We start from the raw sequence: 20422 nt of genomic DNA, 5'->3' as shown, positions 1-20422 counted from the left end.
TTTTGCCCCAACTCAAATTAAAAATATAGTTTTGTCCCCAGCTTAAAATTACGATTTTGTCCTTAGTGCAAAGTTATATTACGATTTTGTCTCTGGTTCAAATTTATAGTATTGCCATCACTTTAACTTTTGCCAAATTACGATTTTACCCAAGTCAACAAATACAACATTGCCCTCAGTTCAAATTACAGTATTGCTATCGTTTTAGGGGCTGTTTGGTAGCCTCTGAATGGTCATTAAGAGGCTACCTCTTAATGGAACCATTAAGAATTTTACCAATGAGAAGGTAGAAGAATGTGACATGTGATGATTTACCATTCAGAGATTACCTCTTAACCATTCAGACTTGAGGTTGCCTGTTATTCATTCAGAGGTTTTAAACCATTAAGAGGTAGCATCTGAATGGTCATTAAGAGGCTACCAAACAGCCCCTTAGTTTTTTAGCAAAACTATAAAAGTGTTTTTTTATTAGTTGACTGGATTTAATTTTTTCCATGTCAAAGAGCTTCCTAAAACTCGCTCATTAATCCTTACAAACTACAGTTTTGCCCTGAGCTCAGAACTACGGTCTTGTCATTGTTTTAATTTTTTTTCCCTAAGAAAACTATAATAGTGTTTTTTAATTGATTGAGAATTATTCGGCTATCGCCCCGCAACGCGGGCGGTGTCATTAACTAGTGGTAAACAATTATTAGTTGCTATTTGTATCGACAAGACTGTAGAGTGCCTTTACTTTTTGGTACAACACAAGCACACAAACCATCGAAAGAAATGGGGTTTTGGGACGCCGTATACTACACCGGCGATCTGATCAAGGGGATCACACCAAGCCTGTCAACGGTGAAACATGCAGGCAGTGCAGCTTGCAGTTACACTTACGCCGCCGTCACTAAGATCGATCAAGTGGTCCGAGTCGATGGCATCGAGAAGCTGCCTCAGTACTGGCCCGATGATGAAAAACGAGCTCAGATCGGCCTTTTTACCACCACACTTGCAAAGAACGCCGGCAAATACGCCGTCTGTGAAGGCTTCAAACACATTCCCGGTTCGTTTTTATTCTTTAATTGCACCTCTAATTTTTTTATTTTATTATAAAAGGTAGCTTAACCTTAGTTATTAGTAAAGTTTTATGTTTTGTTTTTTTCTTTCTGATTTATAGTTATGAAGTATAATGATATTTTTTTATAGAGTTAATTACACAAATGGACCCTACGGTTTATAGCTAGTTTCACTTTAGGTACTAACTTTTTTAACATGTTTAATTTTTATGGTTTTAATTTTGTAACACCTAATATCTTAGTTAATTTTATCAATATAATGACTAAAATATCCTTCCATTTTTTTTTAATTTTATCAATGTAACACTTTGGTACTAAAACCTAATTTTATTTAACTTTAAATCAATTTTACAAAATTTATTTATTTTTTTTATTTTTATTTTTTTATTATATCTCTTAGTTAACATAAAATCGATTAGTTACCAGTATTTTTTTAAACTAATTATATAAAAAAAATATTGTGTATTTAAAACTTTTTCCTATAATTTAACCATTTTGACACCTAGCTTATTACGTCACATGTTTTTTTAGTAGACCGTGTATTTAAAAATAAACAGAATTTGTAAATTTGATTTAAACTTAAATAAAATTAGGTGTTAGTACCAAAGGTGTTATATTGATAAAATTAAAAAAAATGGACGGGTATTTTAGTCATTATATTGATAAAATTAACTAATTTTGGTGTTAGTACCAAAGCTATTACAAAATTGAAACCATAAAACCTAAGCCTGTTAAAGAAAAGTTAGTACACAAAGGTGAAACTAGCCATAAACCATAGGGTCCATCTGTGTAATTAACTCTTTTTTATATTTGATACAAGGCAAAGAGGCTGAAGAGTTGCTATAATGTATCTGTTGTTTTTTTTCAAGTGGTTTAAAACTTATGAGATTAGCTTTGACACTCTCATGCTTGCAAAATATTTGTTACTGTGCTTTAGTATGGGCAGCAATTATTGACACTACCCAAACATGCCCAATTTAAAAAGCGGCCATGTTCGGGTTGACCCGTTGTAAATCTTTGACACGGACAATAATATGGGTCGAGTTCGGGTTCTACATTTAGACCCAAAAAAAAATGTTCGGGTTGACCCGTTTTTAATATGTATCGGTTATCAACATGAAGTTCATGTCAAATGATGCTGGATATTTAAAACAACACGAATATAGAGAAAGCTTAGGCCCAATTCGTGTTGGTTATATAATCTTTTGATTTTCTGGGTATTTTTTATTTGTTGTTAGAAAGAATGATACTGTGTTTTTTATTTAGTTGCAAGGTGCAATAAAAATCGAGGGTCTGTTTAAGCACATAATATAAAGATACCTTTCTTTGGACATGTTTCAGGATTTTTTAGTGCTAGTTTGGGCTGTTTTAGGTTGTTTTCAAGCTTGTTTAGTGTGTTTTAGACAGATTCACACGATTTTTGTCTGGAACTTGCCCAGAAAACGGGCCTGATTGCCTGAAACTGCGCGTATCCAGGCAAGGCGCTTTCCCTATGCTGCGCTGGCGCTCGCCTAGTGCGCTTTTGGCAATATAGCATAGAATAGATTCTACGAATCTCTCTATATAGAGAGATTACAACAACCAGATAATGATAAAAGTAAATAATTAATATAACAATGCAATCATTTTCAAATATATGTCTAATGGCGATCAACATAATCTGAAAGCCTATACCTCTTAATCTTTCATGTTTTTAGGCATTCCTTCTATTATATGAGGCTCGACGATGTAGCCTTGGTACAAATAATCTCTCATGTGTTTATCGGTGCTGCACCTTCCGTCTTGCACTAATGAGTTATGCGCTGTAGGTGCAACCGTGGCCTCTAAGTTGGCTTCAGACACAATGCGTGAAGTGAAACAACAAAATCATAAGGATGGATTGAAATCAGTGCAAGCAAAGATGGATAAATTGGAGAAAGACTTGATGAAATCAACCTCACAACCAGAAATCTTGGACCAAAATGGGAACTTAAGCTCTGCAAATGCAATTGAAGGCGGGTCTGAGACTAAAGACATGATTAACACGTTCATGAAGACTGAGTTTGTAGGAAACCACATGTTTCGTGACTTGATGGTCCCTAAGATTGCTCGTATCGAAAACACAAACGAGTAGACATCTTATCGTGCCTTGTATCTGGCTGCTGCGTGTATATCCTTTTGTAAACGTTTTCGTAATGATGAAATGAATGGACCAAGGTGGGAATGATTTTAAAGTGTACTAGTGTAGTAAGAACTTATTAATGGTGTCAATTTCTCACACGGTACGAATATAAATAGGTTTTTGGTGTCATGTATAACTTGTTTTACTAAACCGGCCATTTCATCCTGACATGTTTAACCCGTTTAAATAACATGTTGTGTGTTGGTTCTCCTAAAATCAAACGGGTCAGAGATTATTTTTATAAAAAGTCATTTTGAAAGTTTAGTTTACAAAAAGTTTATTGATTAAATTTATTGATTTTTTTCGTCTTGAAAAACGACTCTTTATTGACTCTACAATATCCAAAAATCGACTCTTCATATTACTAAAATTTTGATATTCTTCAAGGAAACTATGAAAGTAGAATCAACCATATAAGTAATAGCTTTCTGTTTTTGGTTGTTCTGTTATTGTTATTAAACAAGTGGTCACACTAAACTGCCAAGTGCCAACCATATGTAACCAGTCAATTGGGTTGACTTGTTTAGCTAGATGGGTTACACCGGTCGTGTTCAAGTTACACAGGTCATGTTTGGGTTACAAGGTTTTAAGTGGGTCAAGAATAAGGTTGATGTGAATAAATGAGTCGTGTTCAGATTCATCAATTCAACCTAGAGCTTAGATCGGCCTTTTCACCACCACCCTTGCCAAGAACGCCAAATACATCGTCTATGAAGGCTTTAAACACAATTCATGAAGATCACAATTTTGGTTGTATGAGTCATACTGTGATTATAGGTCCCATTAGTTGATGTTTTAGAATATTCTTGAACTAATATAATCAACAAAGTAGGAGGCTTTGACTTCCAGTCAACATAATTTAAGACAAATGAATAGTGGAGCAGCCTATTCCTCTGAAGTCTGAATCTTTCATGTTTTTAGGTATTCCTTATATAATTTCAAAGCAACCTTTTTACAAATAACCTCTCATGTGTTTATTGGTGTCTTGCGCGTTTGTAGGTGCAACTGTGGTCTCTAAGTTGGTTTCAGACACAATGCATGAAGTGGAACAAAAAAAAGATCATAATGATGTAATTAAATCAACCTCACAACCAAAAAGTTCCACCCAAAACAGCAAATTAATCTCTCAAAATGCAGCTAAAGACAGATCTGGGAAGACTAAGATTGCTCGTAGCCGTATGTAAAACAAAAACGATTAGGCATCGTATCATGTATTGAATCTGACTGCAGCATATATCTATAAAGTAAGTGACGTGTGAAATTTGGAGAACGTTGTAAAAATGACGAAATGAATAGAATCAGTTATAATCTTCCTTTATGTATATCGTTCATGCTTTCTCTAATTCAAATGTATGTAATAGTTCATCCATTAGATAATTTTTATCAATATTCGATTCAACTAGTCTCAGTGGCGAAGCTTGAAATATTTTATGGGGGGGGGGGGGGGGTCGAAAACGTATATGCCCAAAAATTTCTATAGAACCGGGGGGGTTGAAAACGTATATACCCAAAAATTTCTATACGAAAACTACATATATAACACTATTGGCCGAAAAGTTCGGAGGGTCGGGCGCCCCTCCCGGCCCCTTCAAAGCATCGCCCCTGACTACTCTACTCTACTCTACAGGACACCGTTTGATGTGTTAAACTACAAGAAACTATAATATCAGATGCCCTATTTATAAAAGAATATTATCGCTCATAGGGTCAACCGGCTCCCCAGACCCCCTTTGACATTCGGTTTACATAACAATGTTAGTGAAAACCAAAACAAAACCATGTAAGGGTAAGTCACATGATGTCTAAAGTGAACAAATATAGAAGCTTTACCAACATTATTTCTGCATATGACAATGATACTATTCTCAATCATTCTTTCTTCTTTTCTTTGACAACTTTGCCTTTGTATGGAGCAGCACTATACGCATACATTTGAAATATCGAAAAAAATATCATCTCCACAACCACCAGTATGTTTTGAAGTGCTTGCTGAACATGTGCTGCATCTAGCCAATAATGTTCAGGCGTGAGTATATCCATTGCCGCCAAAATACTTAGCAACACTCCCTGCAAAATCCAAAACGATTGCTCGCTATGATTTATGACCTTTTACGAATCGTTTGTAACTCAAATGAGAACTGTACCTGCCAATAACAGAAGAAGACAATCCCTTTGACACATAAAAACTTTGCAAGAGGGTTATGTGGGGCTAATTCTTTAGCGAATACATGGTAGAAAGCCACAAGGGCATACAACGCCAATGAAACCGATATGTTTAAGATAATAGTGATTGTCCAGCTCAGCCAATCAGGGTATATTTCAAGGAGCTGAAGAACGATCATTACGACAGAGCACACGGGCCGGATCACTACAAATTGCCATGTCCAATACTTGAGGAGTTTCAGTTTGTGATGGTTCAGATAGACTTTATGAGGCTGCAATTCATATTATCTATAAGTAATTTCTCTAGTTATATTCCAAAAAACATATTTTCTTGGTTTCTTGTATTAGTTAATAATGTGAACTTCATACACGACACGAACCTAACACAAAATTCGCGGGTTTGAGTCTGATCTAAACGGGTACGGATCAGCTTCGGGTCGAACTCACATACACTTTCAGACAAAAAGGTCGTGTTTGTCTCAACCCAATGGGTTCGCGGTTTGACCAGTTTAATAACTTACACTATTTGCCTATTTGGGATTTTTTTTTGTTTTGCCAGAACTTAAAAGTTTAAATATAACTTTACATAATTCAAACATAATTACTTAATAAAAACAAAAATAATATGTAAATTTAGAAATTTAAAGTATTAACATGCCAAAAAAAATAACTAAACAAACTTTTTAAGGTTAATAGGGTCGTGTTTGTGTCGACCTGCGAATACTTGTGTGGTGTTCAGGTTCATGTGTGTGACACGATTTTCGGGTTCATGTGAAATTTTCGCCTCGTGCCGAGTTCAACCCACCAACCCAAGAGCATGACCCGTTTAGCAGCCCTAGACTATTAATATTGCAAACTTGCAACTATATGAGTTCAAAAAAATTGTAAAGAAAAGATCTTTACTTGGAAAAGAGTCATTGGGAATGAATGGTGAATAACTCTTCCTTTGATATCATCAGGTACAATATTCTTGCTTATAGATATATCCAAGTAAGTATACAACAAAGCCAAGAATTTGGCCATCACCTGCATGTAAATAGTACAACATTTAAAGCATATGTAACATATTACATCTCATATGTTAAAACCATGTGCACTAGTTTAACTAAAAAGTGAAAAAGTTCCTGTCACGTCACTGTCAAGTACATTCATCACAGTCTTCTAGAGTTTGTGGCGAAAAAGAAATAACGCTAGTTTTAATCGTAAGCAACCTATGGTGGCAAAATGTTATCAAAGAGGTCAAAGTCATGAGCTTTTTGTGGATTAAGTCACTACACTTAGGGGCTGTTTGGCAACATCTGAATGGTTAAGTGCTGAACCAGTAAGAGGTCTGAATCATTAAGTGTCGAACCAGTAAGAGGTCTGAACCATTAAGAGCCTGTATAATGCTTAACCGTTCAGAGGCAAATGTCTGACCAATTCAGATTAGAGTTCTTAACCATTCTGACTCTGTATAAATCTTAACCATTCAGACTCTGTATAAATCTTAACCATTCAGAGGCAAATGTCTTGAACCATTCAGACATCTACTCGTGAAACAAACAGTCTGAACCATTAAGTGCTGAACTCGTATGAACCATTAAGAGCATATATTAATTAATAATTCTCACCAAAGCCTCGTAGCATTCTTTGATGGAATCCAACAACTCAAAAAAGGTTTCACTGCCACGAATTTCGATCAAACCAACATATGAATCAATAGCATAGATAGGTGCCATGAGGATGATAACAACGATCGCCTTTTGTTCCTTCGGTTTCTTCCAATTTAGGACGTGATCGATCAGTAATTTTAACGATAAAATGACTGTGATCGCTACACAGGCTCCGGAACCAAATAGGGTTTGCTCTTTGCGATTCATTGTTAGAAACCCAGAATTATAAAATATAAATCTACACAAAACAAATGGAAAATTAAACTATTTTCAGCAAGTGTTGAACGATGATCGAACCGATTAGGGTTTGCTCTTTACGATTCATTTGCCCGTGAGTGAGGAAGGGAAATCGGAGACTTTTCCGTCTATCTCGGAATTTGTTCCGGCGATTCTAAATTGGCGGGTAAAATAATAAAGAAAATATATATAAAAATATTATTGCTCAACGGTTTAACAACAATAAGTTATTTATAGCCTGCCTTGTAACATATTATTGATTATTTTATTTGATTTTGTGATAGTACTACAAATAAAAGTGATACCAAAGACTTTGGTTTACCAGTATAGGATTAGATGTGTAAAATGGTGTTTGTCTTTTAAGATGTAAATGGTATGAGTTTCGCAGTAAATATTGGTGTAATATTTGAAGTCGTTTATAGTTTAAAAATGTGATGTGGTTAAAGTTAACCTTCAAGATGTCTGTAACGTAAAACTCAATTTTAAACTCAACTCAAAAACCGACTTTAGGTATCAAATACCCAAGAACACTTCTAACATGAATATAATAATTTGAAGTTTTGAACACTTCTAAGTTTTTAACGCACTATCTATTAAGGAAGAAAAACGCCACACAAAGGAGGGCAATGATCGGCTTCTACCTTAGTAAATCGACGAGAAAAGCGTGAAAGGTAGCAAGATCTGTGTTCGAAGCAGGCTCGGGTGACAACTTTGTTGAAGTGTGGCGGAATAGCAAAAATGCCAATGGTCGGGAAAGAGATGGGCCGACCGGTAATGGGCTTGAGCCTTATAGGGGAAGTGAGTCAAATTTTAAAGGCCCAACCAGTAACAGGCTTGAGCCCACTGGGCTGGGCCCAGAATATATATATACACTCTTACAGTCTTACAGACTACAAGGATCAAGCACCCAAACAACTTATATTCATGCAAAACATTCAACCAAATTGATTCAAACACTTTGTGCTTTATTTTATATATTCAATTGTAAACGAATCGTTCCAAAACAAGAATCAAATGACGAATAACCAATGCACATAATCCCCAACAAAAGAACCACATTCGTCAATCATCGATCATCTTCCTCGCGGATGCATAAGCTGAGAAAACACACCACTTGTTGCACCATCTTCCCCTTCATTATCTGCCCTGAACTTATCCCTATCAATCATACTCATACTATTATCGAACGGCCCGAGTTGACTCAACCCGATCCCCTGGATATGGTTCATGCTACTATCTTCAGGCTCCACGAGAGCCGATGTTTCTTCAAGCTGCAACGCGTACTCCAAGTTCCATAACACATCACCCATTGACAGCCTATCAACACCATATTCCGCCAAACATTTTTCAGCAGTCTCACCGTATTTCTTCAAAGATGCAGGATTCACCTTCCCCACAAGATTTGCATCTATAATTTGATCCAGTTTTCCCTTTCTTTGCCATGTTAAAGCCCATTCAGCAATGTTCACTTGATCTCTAGGAAGAACTGGGTTTAACGCGGGCCGGGCGCACAACACCTCCATTAAAACAACCCCGAATGAATACACGTCAGATTTCTCGGTCAATTGTTGTCGTCGGAAGTATTCAGGATCTAGATACCCGAAACTACCTTTTACGGCTGTGCTGACGTGAGTCTCGTCGAGGGTGGGTCCCGCCTTCGACAGACCAAAGTCAGCAACTTTCGCGACAAAATTCTCGTCTAACAAAATGTTAGTTGTCTTCACATCACGGTGGATCACACCGTTTGCTGCACCAGTGTGAAGATAATGTAGGCCTCTAGCTGCCCCGATACAGATCTCAAGTCGTTGCTTCCATGACAACGACGCAAGATCTGTACCGTAAAGATGGCTTCTGAGGGGCCCGTTTGCCATGAACTCGTAGATGAGAATCATTTCAGACCGTTCGTCGCAATACCCGATAAGTGAGACTAGATGACGGTGTCGGAGCTTCGATAACATCTCGATTTCTGTTCGGAATTCTGCAAGACCTTGTTCGGATCGCGGGTTTCCTCGTTTAACCGCAACACAGGTTCCGTCTTCCATAGTTCCCTTGTAAACCCGCCCGAAACCACCGACTCCAAGCAGCAAATTTTCGTCAAACTTGTTCGTCGCCTCCAAGATTTCTTGAAAACTAAAGTTTCTTCCAAGATTACATGAAGCTAACGAAATGCAGCTTGCAGTCATCGTCGTTTTCGTCAAGGTAACCGAGTTACCGTACAACTGTGGAGGAAACCACGACGGTTTCGGTTTCGAATCACCCATCTTTTTCGACCCACGACGCGCCACACAACAATAACACAAACCCAAAAGACCCAACACCACAGCGGCTCCAAGAACAGCAGCTACCACAACACATATCTTTTTCGACTTTTTCGCCCGACGAACAACCAGATCATCAACCGCGCTAAGCCCATCTAAGCTTCGAGCTCCATTGCTAATCTTCAAGATTTCAAGACCATTCAAAATTGCATTCGGATTATCAGCATCCAATTCTGGCCCCACACTAACAGTCAAAGTGTTCGACTCATCAGTCGAATTCGTGACAAAATCTCTATAAACAGGCACATCCAAGTCACCCGTGAGGTTCGACAGATCCAAATCACCATAAGCAATATCCGAATTTATGTACAGGTTGAACACAAGTGTATTCGACGACTTACTAAAGATATCACAGAAATGTACCCGAACAAAGTATGCAAAATCAGGATCAACCGGAAGAACCCATGTGATATTAAACTTCAAATCCGCTACCTTTGCATCACCCATAGTCTGAGCCGTGGCATACACCATATTCGGTGCGATCACAGGAGTCAAATCTTGCGTGTACTTTACAGACAAAGGGTCGATAGACACATTTGCCGCAGAGCTGTTAACATGAAGAAAAATCTCATCGTTTTCCCAAATTCTTCCTAATGTATCGTTTTGTGGAGTGAGTTTCGGCCCGCCCATATTCAAACGGTAGACCGTTTCAAACGCGAGTTCCGACAGCCCGTTAACCTGGTTGTGTGACAACCCGGTTGCCTGATCGGGGATCAACTCGTCAGGGACCGAGACAACTTCAATCCCATTAACGAATGCGATTGAATTGTTTGATGGGATAAAGTTCAGAAGCAATGTGTTTGATGTCACATTGATCGAATACTCTTTCGAAACGAATTTGGCGTCTTTGTAGCTATTGAAACTGTGACTGTCTAACAGAACAAAGTTTTCTGTAACTATTGTGAATGAGGCTGAAGTAAGGTTGTGGCCCGGAATCGGGTAAAAATGGAGCCGGATCCAATACCGGCCTTGTTTTCGGATATCGAATTTGTAGGTGAACATAGAGGTGAATACTCTAGCAGATTGGTGGATTGGTAATGGAACAGTCGAATCCGATTCGACGATATTGGAATCATGTTGGGACTCAAGATCAAATGATGATTGAGTTGAGTCAGGGACATAAGTCTGGCCAAGATATGTGATGTTTTGTGAAGAACCACAAGCAATCAAGTAGTTATCAGTAGGAGTGAATGAAGAAGAAGATGATGATTTGTGGAAGTATAATGATATAAGAACAAGAACAGAGGGTACCCATTTTAAAAAATTCATTTTTCTTGAAACTACTAACTCTAAACCCCAAAATTGAATGGGAAAGAAGCTAATTGTAGCTTAAAGAATCAAGATTTATGAAAAAGACTCAATTTTTAACCCTAAAACCCCAAATAAGCAAATGGGTATTCCAAATTAATACCAAAAACCCAAAAGAATTCAAGATTCATGAAACCCATTTCAAATACTCAATGTAGAACCCTAAAATCCCAAATCAGCAACAAGAACACCTAAAGATTCCACATTTTATGAAAGAAAGCAAATTGGGTGATCCAATATGATATATTTCTACAAATCTAAACAACCCCAGAAAGTATTGTGATCTGTGATGTTGATTGAATGGAGTGAAGAGAGAATAATAATATTATTAGAGTGTGAAGAAGCCATGAAAGATTGTTTATAATAAGGTTGAAGAATGAAGATCTTACATTACACTGAAGCCTACACAGCTCTTTCCAGGCTGCCAAAAAAATTTGGGGTGGATCATGGACCCACAAACAAACTGTAAAGAATCAAGATATGACAATCTAGCCCATAATAATACTGGTTTGATTTAATCAAAACAGCTGGTGTAATATGATTTATAAGTGAATTTATTTTTATTTATGGCTACAGTATCTTTGATTTGGGGTATGAGTATTAATTCGGAAAGCAGTGTGAAAGTTCGGCTACTGAGCTGTTCATTTAAATAAAATTAAAAGTTTTGTACCTTTTTTACTGGCAAATTTGGATCACAACCCCCCTTAGGAATTGATTCCTAAGACTTATTACACCTCAAAGATCAGTGGCGAACCTTGAGATTTCCGACGGGGGGTCGAAAACGTATATACTTAAAAAATTCTCTAAAACGAGGGGTCGAAAACGTGTATGCCCAAAAATTTCTATATGAAAACTACACACTCTCCACTACTGAGCAAAAAGTCCGGGTGATCGACCGCCCACGCTATGCTTCGCCAATGCCCAAGATGCTACAAGGCTGTAATATCATGACTTTGAAAAAAAAATGTGACATCGGCCCCAATCTTTGATGTGTCAAATTGGATTCGGATTGTGGTGCGATCGTGCCCCATCTATCATGTGCATCTTGTTTTTTGTTATGTGTCGGATTAAAATGTACTTCTTGAAAAGCAGCGATTTTAAAATTCATAAGCATTCTTAAGCAATCTAAGCTTTAAAACGTGTCTTATCTTCTATTCAAGATTCAAGATGTTATACGATAAATTCACGATCTTGAGTAATAAAAGAAGAACCAAATTAAGTTTTACTTTTTTATTTAACAACAAACTAACATATTTTATAAGATCTTGAATAACAAAAGAAGAAGCAAATTAAGTTTTACTTCCACACCTCTAGAATTGTTAAGTTTTACTTAGATCTAATATTAGCCCCTAACAAGAGTTTTATGAAAAAATTATTATTGATTGCTATGAAAAGAGACAAGAGATAATATATGTTTAAGATAAGGAAAAGGTTACAAGTCATCGCTCTCATCTTAAATGAATATTATGAAGGTGAACTGTATGTACTATAAAATATAAAATTAGAGCATCTATATATATATATATATATATATATATATAATATATAATAAAATTCAAACTGAATAAACAGTAAAAAAATTCATATAGTAATAAAAATAGATTGAATGAATAGCATGGGTAATGGTTAATGCCTCTTAAGAGACATTTTTTGCCACGTCACCATCATAATGCTTCATGTAATAGTTAATGTTTCTTAATACCCTTTCATTTATTAGTTTCTTTGTTTTCCTTCTTATTGGGCATTATTCTAGAAATCACGTCACCATCATAATGCTTCATGTAAATAGTTAATGTTTCTTAATACCCTTTCATTTATTAGTTTCCTTGTTTTCCTTCTTATTGGGCATTATTCTAGCCAATGAGCTAGTGGTGGAGTGGTAAGGGAGAGACCTTGTGTTCCAAGTGACTCAAGTTCAATTCCTGCCCCTAGCATTTAGTTTCTGCGGCACCTGGTGATGATGGGAGACTAGGCGAGTAGGCGGCGATCGCTAGTTCGATCCTTGAACTGAGCGGGTTTTACCTCACCGCACTGTCGTGCCTTCGGGCGAGTGTTCACGGGCTTCGGCCCTAGGTGGGGGTTTTCCCCGGTTCGGAAGGCGAGTGTATCCCGATGTGGTGAATTTCGCTAGTAGCCCATTTGGAGGATTCGTTGGCCGTTCAAAAAAAAAAGAAATGCCCCTCCCTCTTCATGCCCCTATAATGCCCATGGGGAGTGGTCTAAGGGCATTATCAACAACTTTCACGCCCCTATAAAGCCCCATTACATATGGTCTAAGAAATCAGTTGGTATCGGGTACCGGTATCAAATTTACTAAACCGAGTGTATTTCCGGTACCGGTTCGGCACCGGTATTCATCGGTTTTTACCCTCAAATGCCGGTGTCATACCAGTACCGGTACCGAACCGTATCGTAACAGGTATATTCGGTACCGGTACCCACTTTTGGGGATTTGGGTAACGGTATTTTCCGTACCGGTTGGTACCGAGCTCATTAAATCCTGTAGCAACGTAGCAATGCAAGTAATTGCACCGTTTAGATTACTTTTCATACACACACAACAACTTATTTTGCTTTATTTTTTGTCTTTTTCTGTAATGAATGAATTGTAGCATGTAATATTAACTTGGATATTTATATTATTGATGAGCAAATCGTATCAAATCCTGTAATCAAACCGGTATCGTATCGGTACCAATTTGGTACCCACCTTTTGGCGTTTTCAGAATCGTTACTTTCAGTTCGACACCGGTCTAGCACCATACCTGTATTTATTGATTTTTTCCTTCAAATACCATACCGTATTGTACCGAGCATTTTCGGTGCCTGTACCTAATTTCGATAATTATCCGGATCGGTACTTTCGGTACCGTTACCGGTACCGAGCTCATCCATATTTTAACGTGCTAGCACCGTAATAACTGAACTGAAAACAACCGAATTTCCAACGTGTAGGCCGTGTGGGTCCTATTATTATATATTAGGTTATTTAAAATCGCTTTTTATAGGACGGAGTGACTATCCTTTTCACGACATTTTTATTTATGTTTTGATATTTGGTATCTGCTTGCCGTTACTGACACGCGTTTTGCAGTCATTGGGTCCCCGCCGCAATGTAGGACGTGTGGGGTCCTATTATTATATATTAGGTTATTTAAAATCGATTTTTTTGGACAAAGTGACTATCATTTTCACAACATTTTCATTTATGTTTTGATATTTGGTATCTGCTTACCGTTACTGACATGCGTTTTGTAGTCATTAGGTCCCCGCCGCAACGCGCAGACGAAAAATCAACTAGTTACACATAAATTTGAATTGTCTCGTTATGCAAAATATTGTCAAATTAAATATGTGATATTATTGATTACAATGTATCCTTTTCTAAAATCTTGAGTTAAAAAGTTATTTTGGCCAAAAACAAAAACAAAATTTTGATGATCTTGTAACTTATCTATTTATTTTTTTATATTTTTTCAACATCATTTTATCACCCTTTAACTACCATTTAATCTTGTATTTGTACGTATTTGAAGTCACATCACTTTTATAAGGGGCACTATATTACTAGAACATTAATTCATATTTATGTTATATGTATAAGACCACTTGTTGTGGGCTCATGCTCCATGCCAACTTTTTTTTTTAAAGGCAAATTTCATTAAAACACACAAGCCAAGGGAATTCCCAAGACGGGAACCCCACAAGATAGAATTACATCACATCAAAAACAAAAGACTTCCACCCCTTCCAATCCACCCCACCAAATCTACCTCTACTACATAACCAAAGATAAGACAGGGACTTAATGTCCGCCACTAACTCTACAGCGTTCCTATTCTTTTGAGCAAAAACTCTCTCGTTCCGAGCTTTCCATAGACGCCAACAAGCCACAATGAGGATCCCATATAAAAGCTCCTTTTTATTCTTCGACCATCTCGAACCTTCAACCACTTCGACAATATTTTTAACCGAGAAGAGAAAAATGGGAGGAAGTTTAACCCAAGAAGCGATACCCTGCCACAAACCAGCCGCCATACCACAAGCCGTAAACATGTGATCCACATTCTCTTCTTCAAGCATGCAGAAACCACAAGAAACCTCTCCATGGATGATGTTTCTACTACCAAGCGCCACTTTAGTCGGAATTCTATCCAACAACAACCTCCACATGAAAACATTACATTTTAACGGGATCCACTTACACCAATTAAAATCGATGGAAGGGATGATGCTGCCAACCTGAGCACTAACAGCCTAATGTTTTGCAATGTTGACCGAAAAATCAAGAGGGCCACTATCATACCATGCCCAAGCGTCAGCCCTGTTTACCAAGCATTGGCCCAGAATCATTCTGTGGCAATTAATCAGATCGGCGACCTGTTCTGGCGAGGAGGGGTAAACACGCCAGCTCCAAGAAACCGGCCCATTGCCATAGAGACCTCCAAGTCTATCCGCAACGCTGCACCATTTATTTCTTTCAAGCCGGAACAAGTTAGGGAACAAAACCTTTAACGGGGTATTAGAAACCCAAGGATCAATCCAGAATTTAATATCCATCCCGTTACCCACTATGCCGCGGATCATTTGAGGAGCAGAAGTGCCACCCACTTTAAATCTTTTACAACTCTTAATCAATTTCGACCATGTATCGGGGATACTCAATTTGCACGGATACATATCCCACTGACGAACCGAACCGTGAATAGCAATGATAACTCTCTTCCACAAAGCATCACCTTCAACTCGAAATCTCCAGAGCCACTTGAGGAGGAAGGCGTTATTTATGTCTTCCAACCGACTAAGACCCAAACCACCATTTTTTTCGGAAGAGCGACCTTATCCCAAGCCACCCAGTGCATCTTTCTAGAATCCGGGTCACCACCCCACAAGAACTTTTTAATCAAGGATTCTAATTTTAAAACGACTGCCACCGGTGCCTTGTACAATGCAAAATAATAAGACGACAAACTCTCTAAAACAGATTTTATCAAAACTAAGCGACCCCCGATAGAGAGCACTTTAGACTTCCATTTCGAAAGTCTACTCTTGAAAATTTTTTCCACTGGCTCCCAATTATTAATCCTGCTCATATTGGCTCCCACGCTAATACCAAGGTAGGTGAAAGGGGTAACACCCGAACAACAACCCAATGAACTAGCCCTCGCAGAAACCTCATCCAAACCTTTTCCAACACCAAACGGAGTAGACTTATGAATATTAATCCGGAGCCCTGAGCACAAGTGAAAAACTCTAAGCAACCGACGTAAGGAATTAAAATTATTAGGAGACCACTCTCCCAAGATCATAGCGTCATCCGCATAGAGTAAATGAGAGAGAACCAAACCACCGTTGGGGAGCCGAATACCCTCAAAAGTGCCGACTTCACACGCCTTTCGCACCATCCCTGCAAACGCCTCCATGACAATGATAAACAAAAACGGGGAGATAGGGTCACCTTGACGCACCCCTTTCTCACAAGAAAACTCAAATGTGGGTGACCCATTGACGAGCACTGATGACCTGGACGAAGAGAGAACACCTTTTACCCACATACACCATTTCTCCGGAAAATTCATCTGCCTCATAATGGAAACGAGAAACTCCCAATTAACATTATCAAAAGCTTTAGCGAAATCAATCTTGAACATAAACAACTCTTTCCCGCATCGTCTAGCCCAAGCCAGCATTTCACTAATAACAAGAGGCCCATCCAAGATGAATCGCCCTGCTATGAAGGCAGACTGCGTCTCTGAAATTAACCCGTCTATCACCATTCTTAACCTGTAGCTAAAACACTTTAGAAATAACCTTGCTGATCACGCCAATCAAGTTTATAGGACGATAATCACCCAAGTCCACCGGATCTTTGGTCTTAGGGACGAGGGTTATGAATGAAGAACCCACCCCTTACTAATAACACCAGTCTCCGCAAAGACTCTAAAGATCTCCATAAAATCACCTGCAAACAAAGACCAAAACTTTTTTATAAAACGAAAATTAAAACCGTCTGGCCCTGGCGCTTTATCACTCCCGCATTCCCAAACCGCATCTTTAATCTCTTTTTCTTGAAAGGGGGCAATAATATTGTCGACTGAAGAGGAATCAAGAGTCTTAAGATCATTCAATATGAGAGAAGGCCGAGTCTTCATTTCCTCCATGAACTTTGTTTTGAAAAACCGGTGAACCTCTTTCTTAATCGCTTGGGGTTTGGTCACCCATTCGCCATTAATGGACAAACCAGGAATAGAGTTGGACGTCCGCCGGGAATTTATCACACCATGAAAAGAAGACGAGTTAGCATCCCCCTCCTTCGCCCACCTAACCCGAGCTTTTTGTTTCAAGTCCCGAGCTTTAAAAGAATCTAGCTCCTTAAGGCGTTTATTCGCTTCTTCTAGAACCCATAGTTCTGCTTCAGTTAAGTCACGATCCTCCATAATCATCTCGAGCTCCAAGATATCCGCCTTTAAGCTCTCTTCCTCCTCCCTTTCGAGTTTGACCTGCAAACTGTGCCACCTTTTGATGTTATTCCTAAGCGACCGGAATTTACTCAATAAACCAACATCCGGAACGCTCGAACATGGCCCAAAGGATAACGAATCCTCAACCACTTTATCCAACCCATCTCTATTTAACCAAGAATTATAAAAACGAAAAGGTTTGGCCCCAAAATTCTTCGATTCAATTTTCAGCAACAAGGGACAGTGATCGGACTCCACCCGGTCCAAAACTCTATACTCCGCATTACTCCACTTATTCTGAAAGGACCAAGACACAAAAACTTTATCAATCCGACTAAGTTTATTACTGGCTAAATATGTAAACCTGCGACCGCGTAGAGAATATTCATGTAACCCCATATCTTCCAAGAAATCATTAAACTCCTTGGTCGCCCCTTCGTGAAACTTAGAATTTGTCACACCCCATTTTCCACGTGTCTCACCGGTGGGCCCGGTGGGGGATTATCGTGACGTAGTTGGCAACAATATAGTTAAACCACACAATATAATGAATGCACAGCGGAAGCATAAAGATAATATATTTCAACGTTAAGTGTAATATCAAAGTATCACCGTTGTTGAATTAAAATCCACAAGGGATCAATAAAAATAACAAAAGTATTGTTCAACAGACTTCAGGCATCTTAAGCTTGCGAGACTTCTAATGATGCTAAGGAGAAATCCCAGCCAATTACGCATAGTACCTGCATTTAGTCTTTTTGGGGAAAATACGTCAGTTTACACTGGTAAATACATTCAACTGACACTTTTGTAAAATGTTTAATAAAATTGGTTTAAATGCTCAAGGCACAAACTCTTTATAACTTGGGATAATTTATAATTAAATCTTGTAAAGAATTACATGTTTACTATGCGATCGGTCGCCCGGGTCGTGCCGGGTTAAAGTTTAATAGACACACCACATAGTATAAAACCGTGGTGGGTAAACCAACGGCTATACCTTTATAGTTATGGACATAATGCCGAGTGTACGCCTACACTCGGATGTCAGGGTCGTGGCCATTTCGTAAAATGCTGCCGAGGATATCCGGGACATGGTCATTAAGCCCCTAAAGGCGTTAAGCCAAACAAAACAAGTTTTTAAACGGGTCACATTGATAATACCCAACTACTAATGAGTTGGGGTCAATTGCCCGACCAAGCGGTATTTTAAATACCGTAACCCAAGCCCGTATAACGAAAAATAAGTTAAAAGTATTTACCTTTGCAAGTATAATTCCTTAATTGAAATAAATTGCAGATAGCTTTTACTGGTCTCCTATTCTAGAACGAAGGTTTAAATTAACCTATTAGAATCCTAACGGGTCTTTAATTTAGCCGTAGCTTAGACCGGTCAGTTTCGACGGATAGATACGGTTTAATCGCGTGAAAGGCGATAACCGGGAATGGAATGTGATTTTGACCCAACAAGTTTGAAGACTTGTTTTATAGGGGTATAATAATCACACTCTGTATTTTGGGGTCAAAACAATATGGTTTGACCCGTTTCGGCTAATTTATGTAAACTAGTTACATAAGCCGAACCGTGCGCGCAAAAGGCGCAACGGGTAACCGTAAGAGTCCTACACTGTTTTCCTAAGTCAACATGATTTAAAGAGGTTGTGGTATCAGTAGGATACCTTCCATAATGCCCGTAACGAGTTTAAGTTCATATTATGCCCCGTAGGGGTATTTCGGTCTTTTTAAAGATTATAAAAGAGGTTTCTGAGTTCTACAGGAAATCTGAGTTTCCCGAACAGTTTATAAAGTCTAAAATACTTCATTTATTATTTAAAATCAGTAGCAACTGGAATCGGGTCAAAAGACCTTGTAGAACTCAAGTTATGGCCGAAAAGGGTATATTCGGTATTTACCGAACCGTTGCCATAACCGCAGGTTATGAGCAGGTTAAAAATAATTAAAAATCTTTAAAAATCCCAAAATATTATTTTACATCAGTGAGTAAAAGGTTTGGTGTCAAAATCCGGGTTTAGATAGGCGTTATGCTAATTGCGCTATTTAATTACTAAAGTTTCGCAATTTGCGCTATTTAGCATAACTCCTATTCTGGACCTCGGATTGACATGAAAGTTTAGGGACATGCTTAGAAATCAGTAACCAAGGTTATGATCCTTTCACATGTCCAAAATTCTCGTTTTAATTTAAAAAGGGCGTTACGGTCAACTTTTAAGCACTTAACGGAAATGTGTAAAAGACTCGGACAAACAACGAACCGGTCACAGAGGGTTATACCATCATGTAACCTGGTCCTAAGAGAGTCGTAAGGCATATCTAAATCAAACTTTAATGGGTCAGAACTGAAGTCAATGCCAAAGTCAAACTTTTGCGACTTTCGGCTCCGAACCGGGTCTAAACAGAAAATGGTCGGATCAAACAAGCTTAGACTAGTTTATATACTTATTATCATGTTTTATGAGTGTTCAAATAGGTTACATATCATCTACATTACAGATTATGCAAGAAATCGCAAAATGACATTTCTGTTGACTTTTTCTAAGCACGTTTGACTCGACATTCGGACTAGTTAGAGTGGGAATCAGAGGGTGCCCTTTTAGGGGTTTAATGCCCACATGATTACCATCATATAACTATCTTTGATTCGACAAACCACTGGACCATTCGTGATTTATCGCAAAGTCAATCGTTAATTACGACGGATTGACTTTTAAGCTAAACTAAGCAATAACTAAGCCACAAAAGGGTTGGCATACTTACAGAAGCTTGGTGCACGACTTAGAATGTTAGAAGAGTGCTTGAGAGCTCCAGAGATGGTTTAGAATGCAGGTTTGAGGTGTGATTTACTTGTGCACAATGTATGGCCTTTTATAGTAACATTTCATGCATAAGATCATTACACATCAACCTACAAGGCATCATGGATGTTCAGCAGGTGGCCCTGGGTGCTAGGGGTCAAGTAGAGGGCGCCCATGCTTCATTTATTGCTCAAATGATCGTTCACAACTTCAAACAGCAAGTCTGTCCAAGAATTCTGCATCTGGGACTT

General features: G+C 38.3%; 3 protein-coding genes across 3 annotated transcripts; 1 reads left to right on the top strand and 2 right to left on the bottom strand.

The window, feature by feature from the left end:
- The first annotated feature begins 703 nt into the window (after positions 1-703).
- LOC110929644 lies at positions 704-3348 on the top strand. The gene is made up of 2 exons (XM_022172810.2): positions 704-1045; positions 2867-3348. Exons 1-2 carry the CDS (start codon positions 772-774, stop codon positions 3169-3171), a joined length of 579 nt encoding a protein of 192 aa, XP_022028502.1. The 5' UTR covers positions 704-771; the 3' UTR covers positions 3172-3348.
- A 1532-nt stretch (positions 3349-4880) lies between these two features.
- Positions 4881-7517, bottom strand: LOC110929643 (transmembrane protein 184 homolog DDB_G0279555). Its single transcript, XM_022172809.2, has 4 exons — positions 6993-7517; positions 6286-6408; positions 5364-5654; positions 4881-5286 (listed from the first exon to the last, which is right to left on the bottom strand). Exons 1-4 carry the CDS (start codon positions 7239-7241, stop codon positions 5089-5091), a joined length of 861 nt encoding a protein of 286 aa, XP_022028501.1. The 5' UTR covers positions 7242-7517; the 3' UTR covers positions 4881-5088.
- Positions 7518-8192: 675 nt separating this feature from the next.
- On the bottom strand, positions 8193-11467 carry LOC110929642 (receptor-like protein kinase THESEUS 1). The gene has a single exon (XM_022172808.2). The coding sequence runs from the start codon at positions 10856-10858 to the stop codon at positions 8345-8347; it is 2514 nt and encodes an 837-aa protein (XP_022028500.1). The 5' UTR covers positions 10859-11467; the 3' UTR covers positions 8193-8344.
- Positions 11468-20422: the final 8955 nt, after the last annotated feature.

This window comes from Helianthus annuus, chromosome 3 (assembly GCF_002127325.2).
Source record: "Helianthus annuus cultivar XRQ/B chromosome 3, HanXRQr2.0-SUNRISE, whole genome shotgun sequence".
In the NCBI taxonomy this organism is placed as follows: Eukaryota; Viridiplantae; Streptophyta; class Magnoliopsida; order Asterales; family Asteraceae; genus Helianthus; species Helianthus annuus.
Note: the sequence above shows the minus strand (reverse complement) of the source record. Positions and strands in the feature narration are given on the sequence as shown.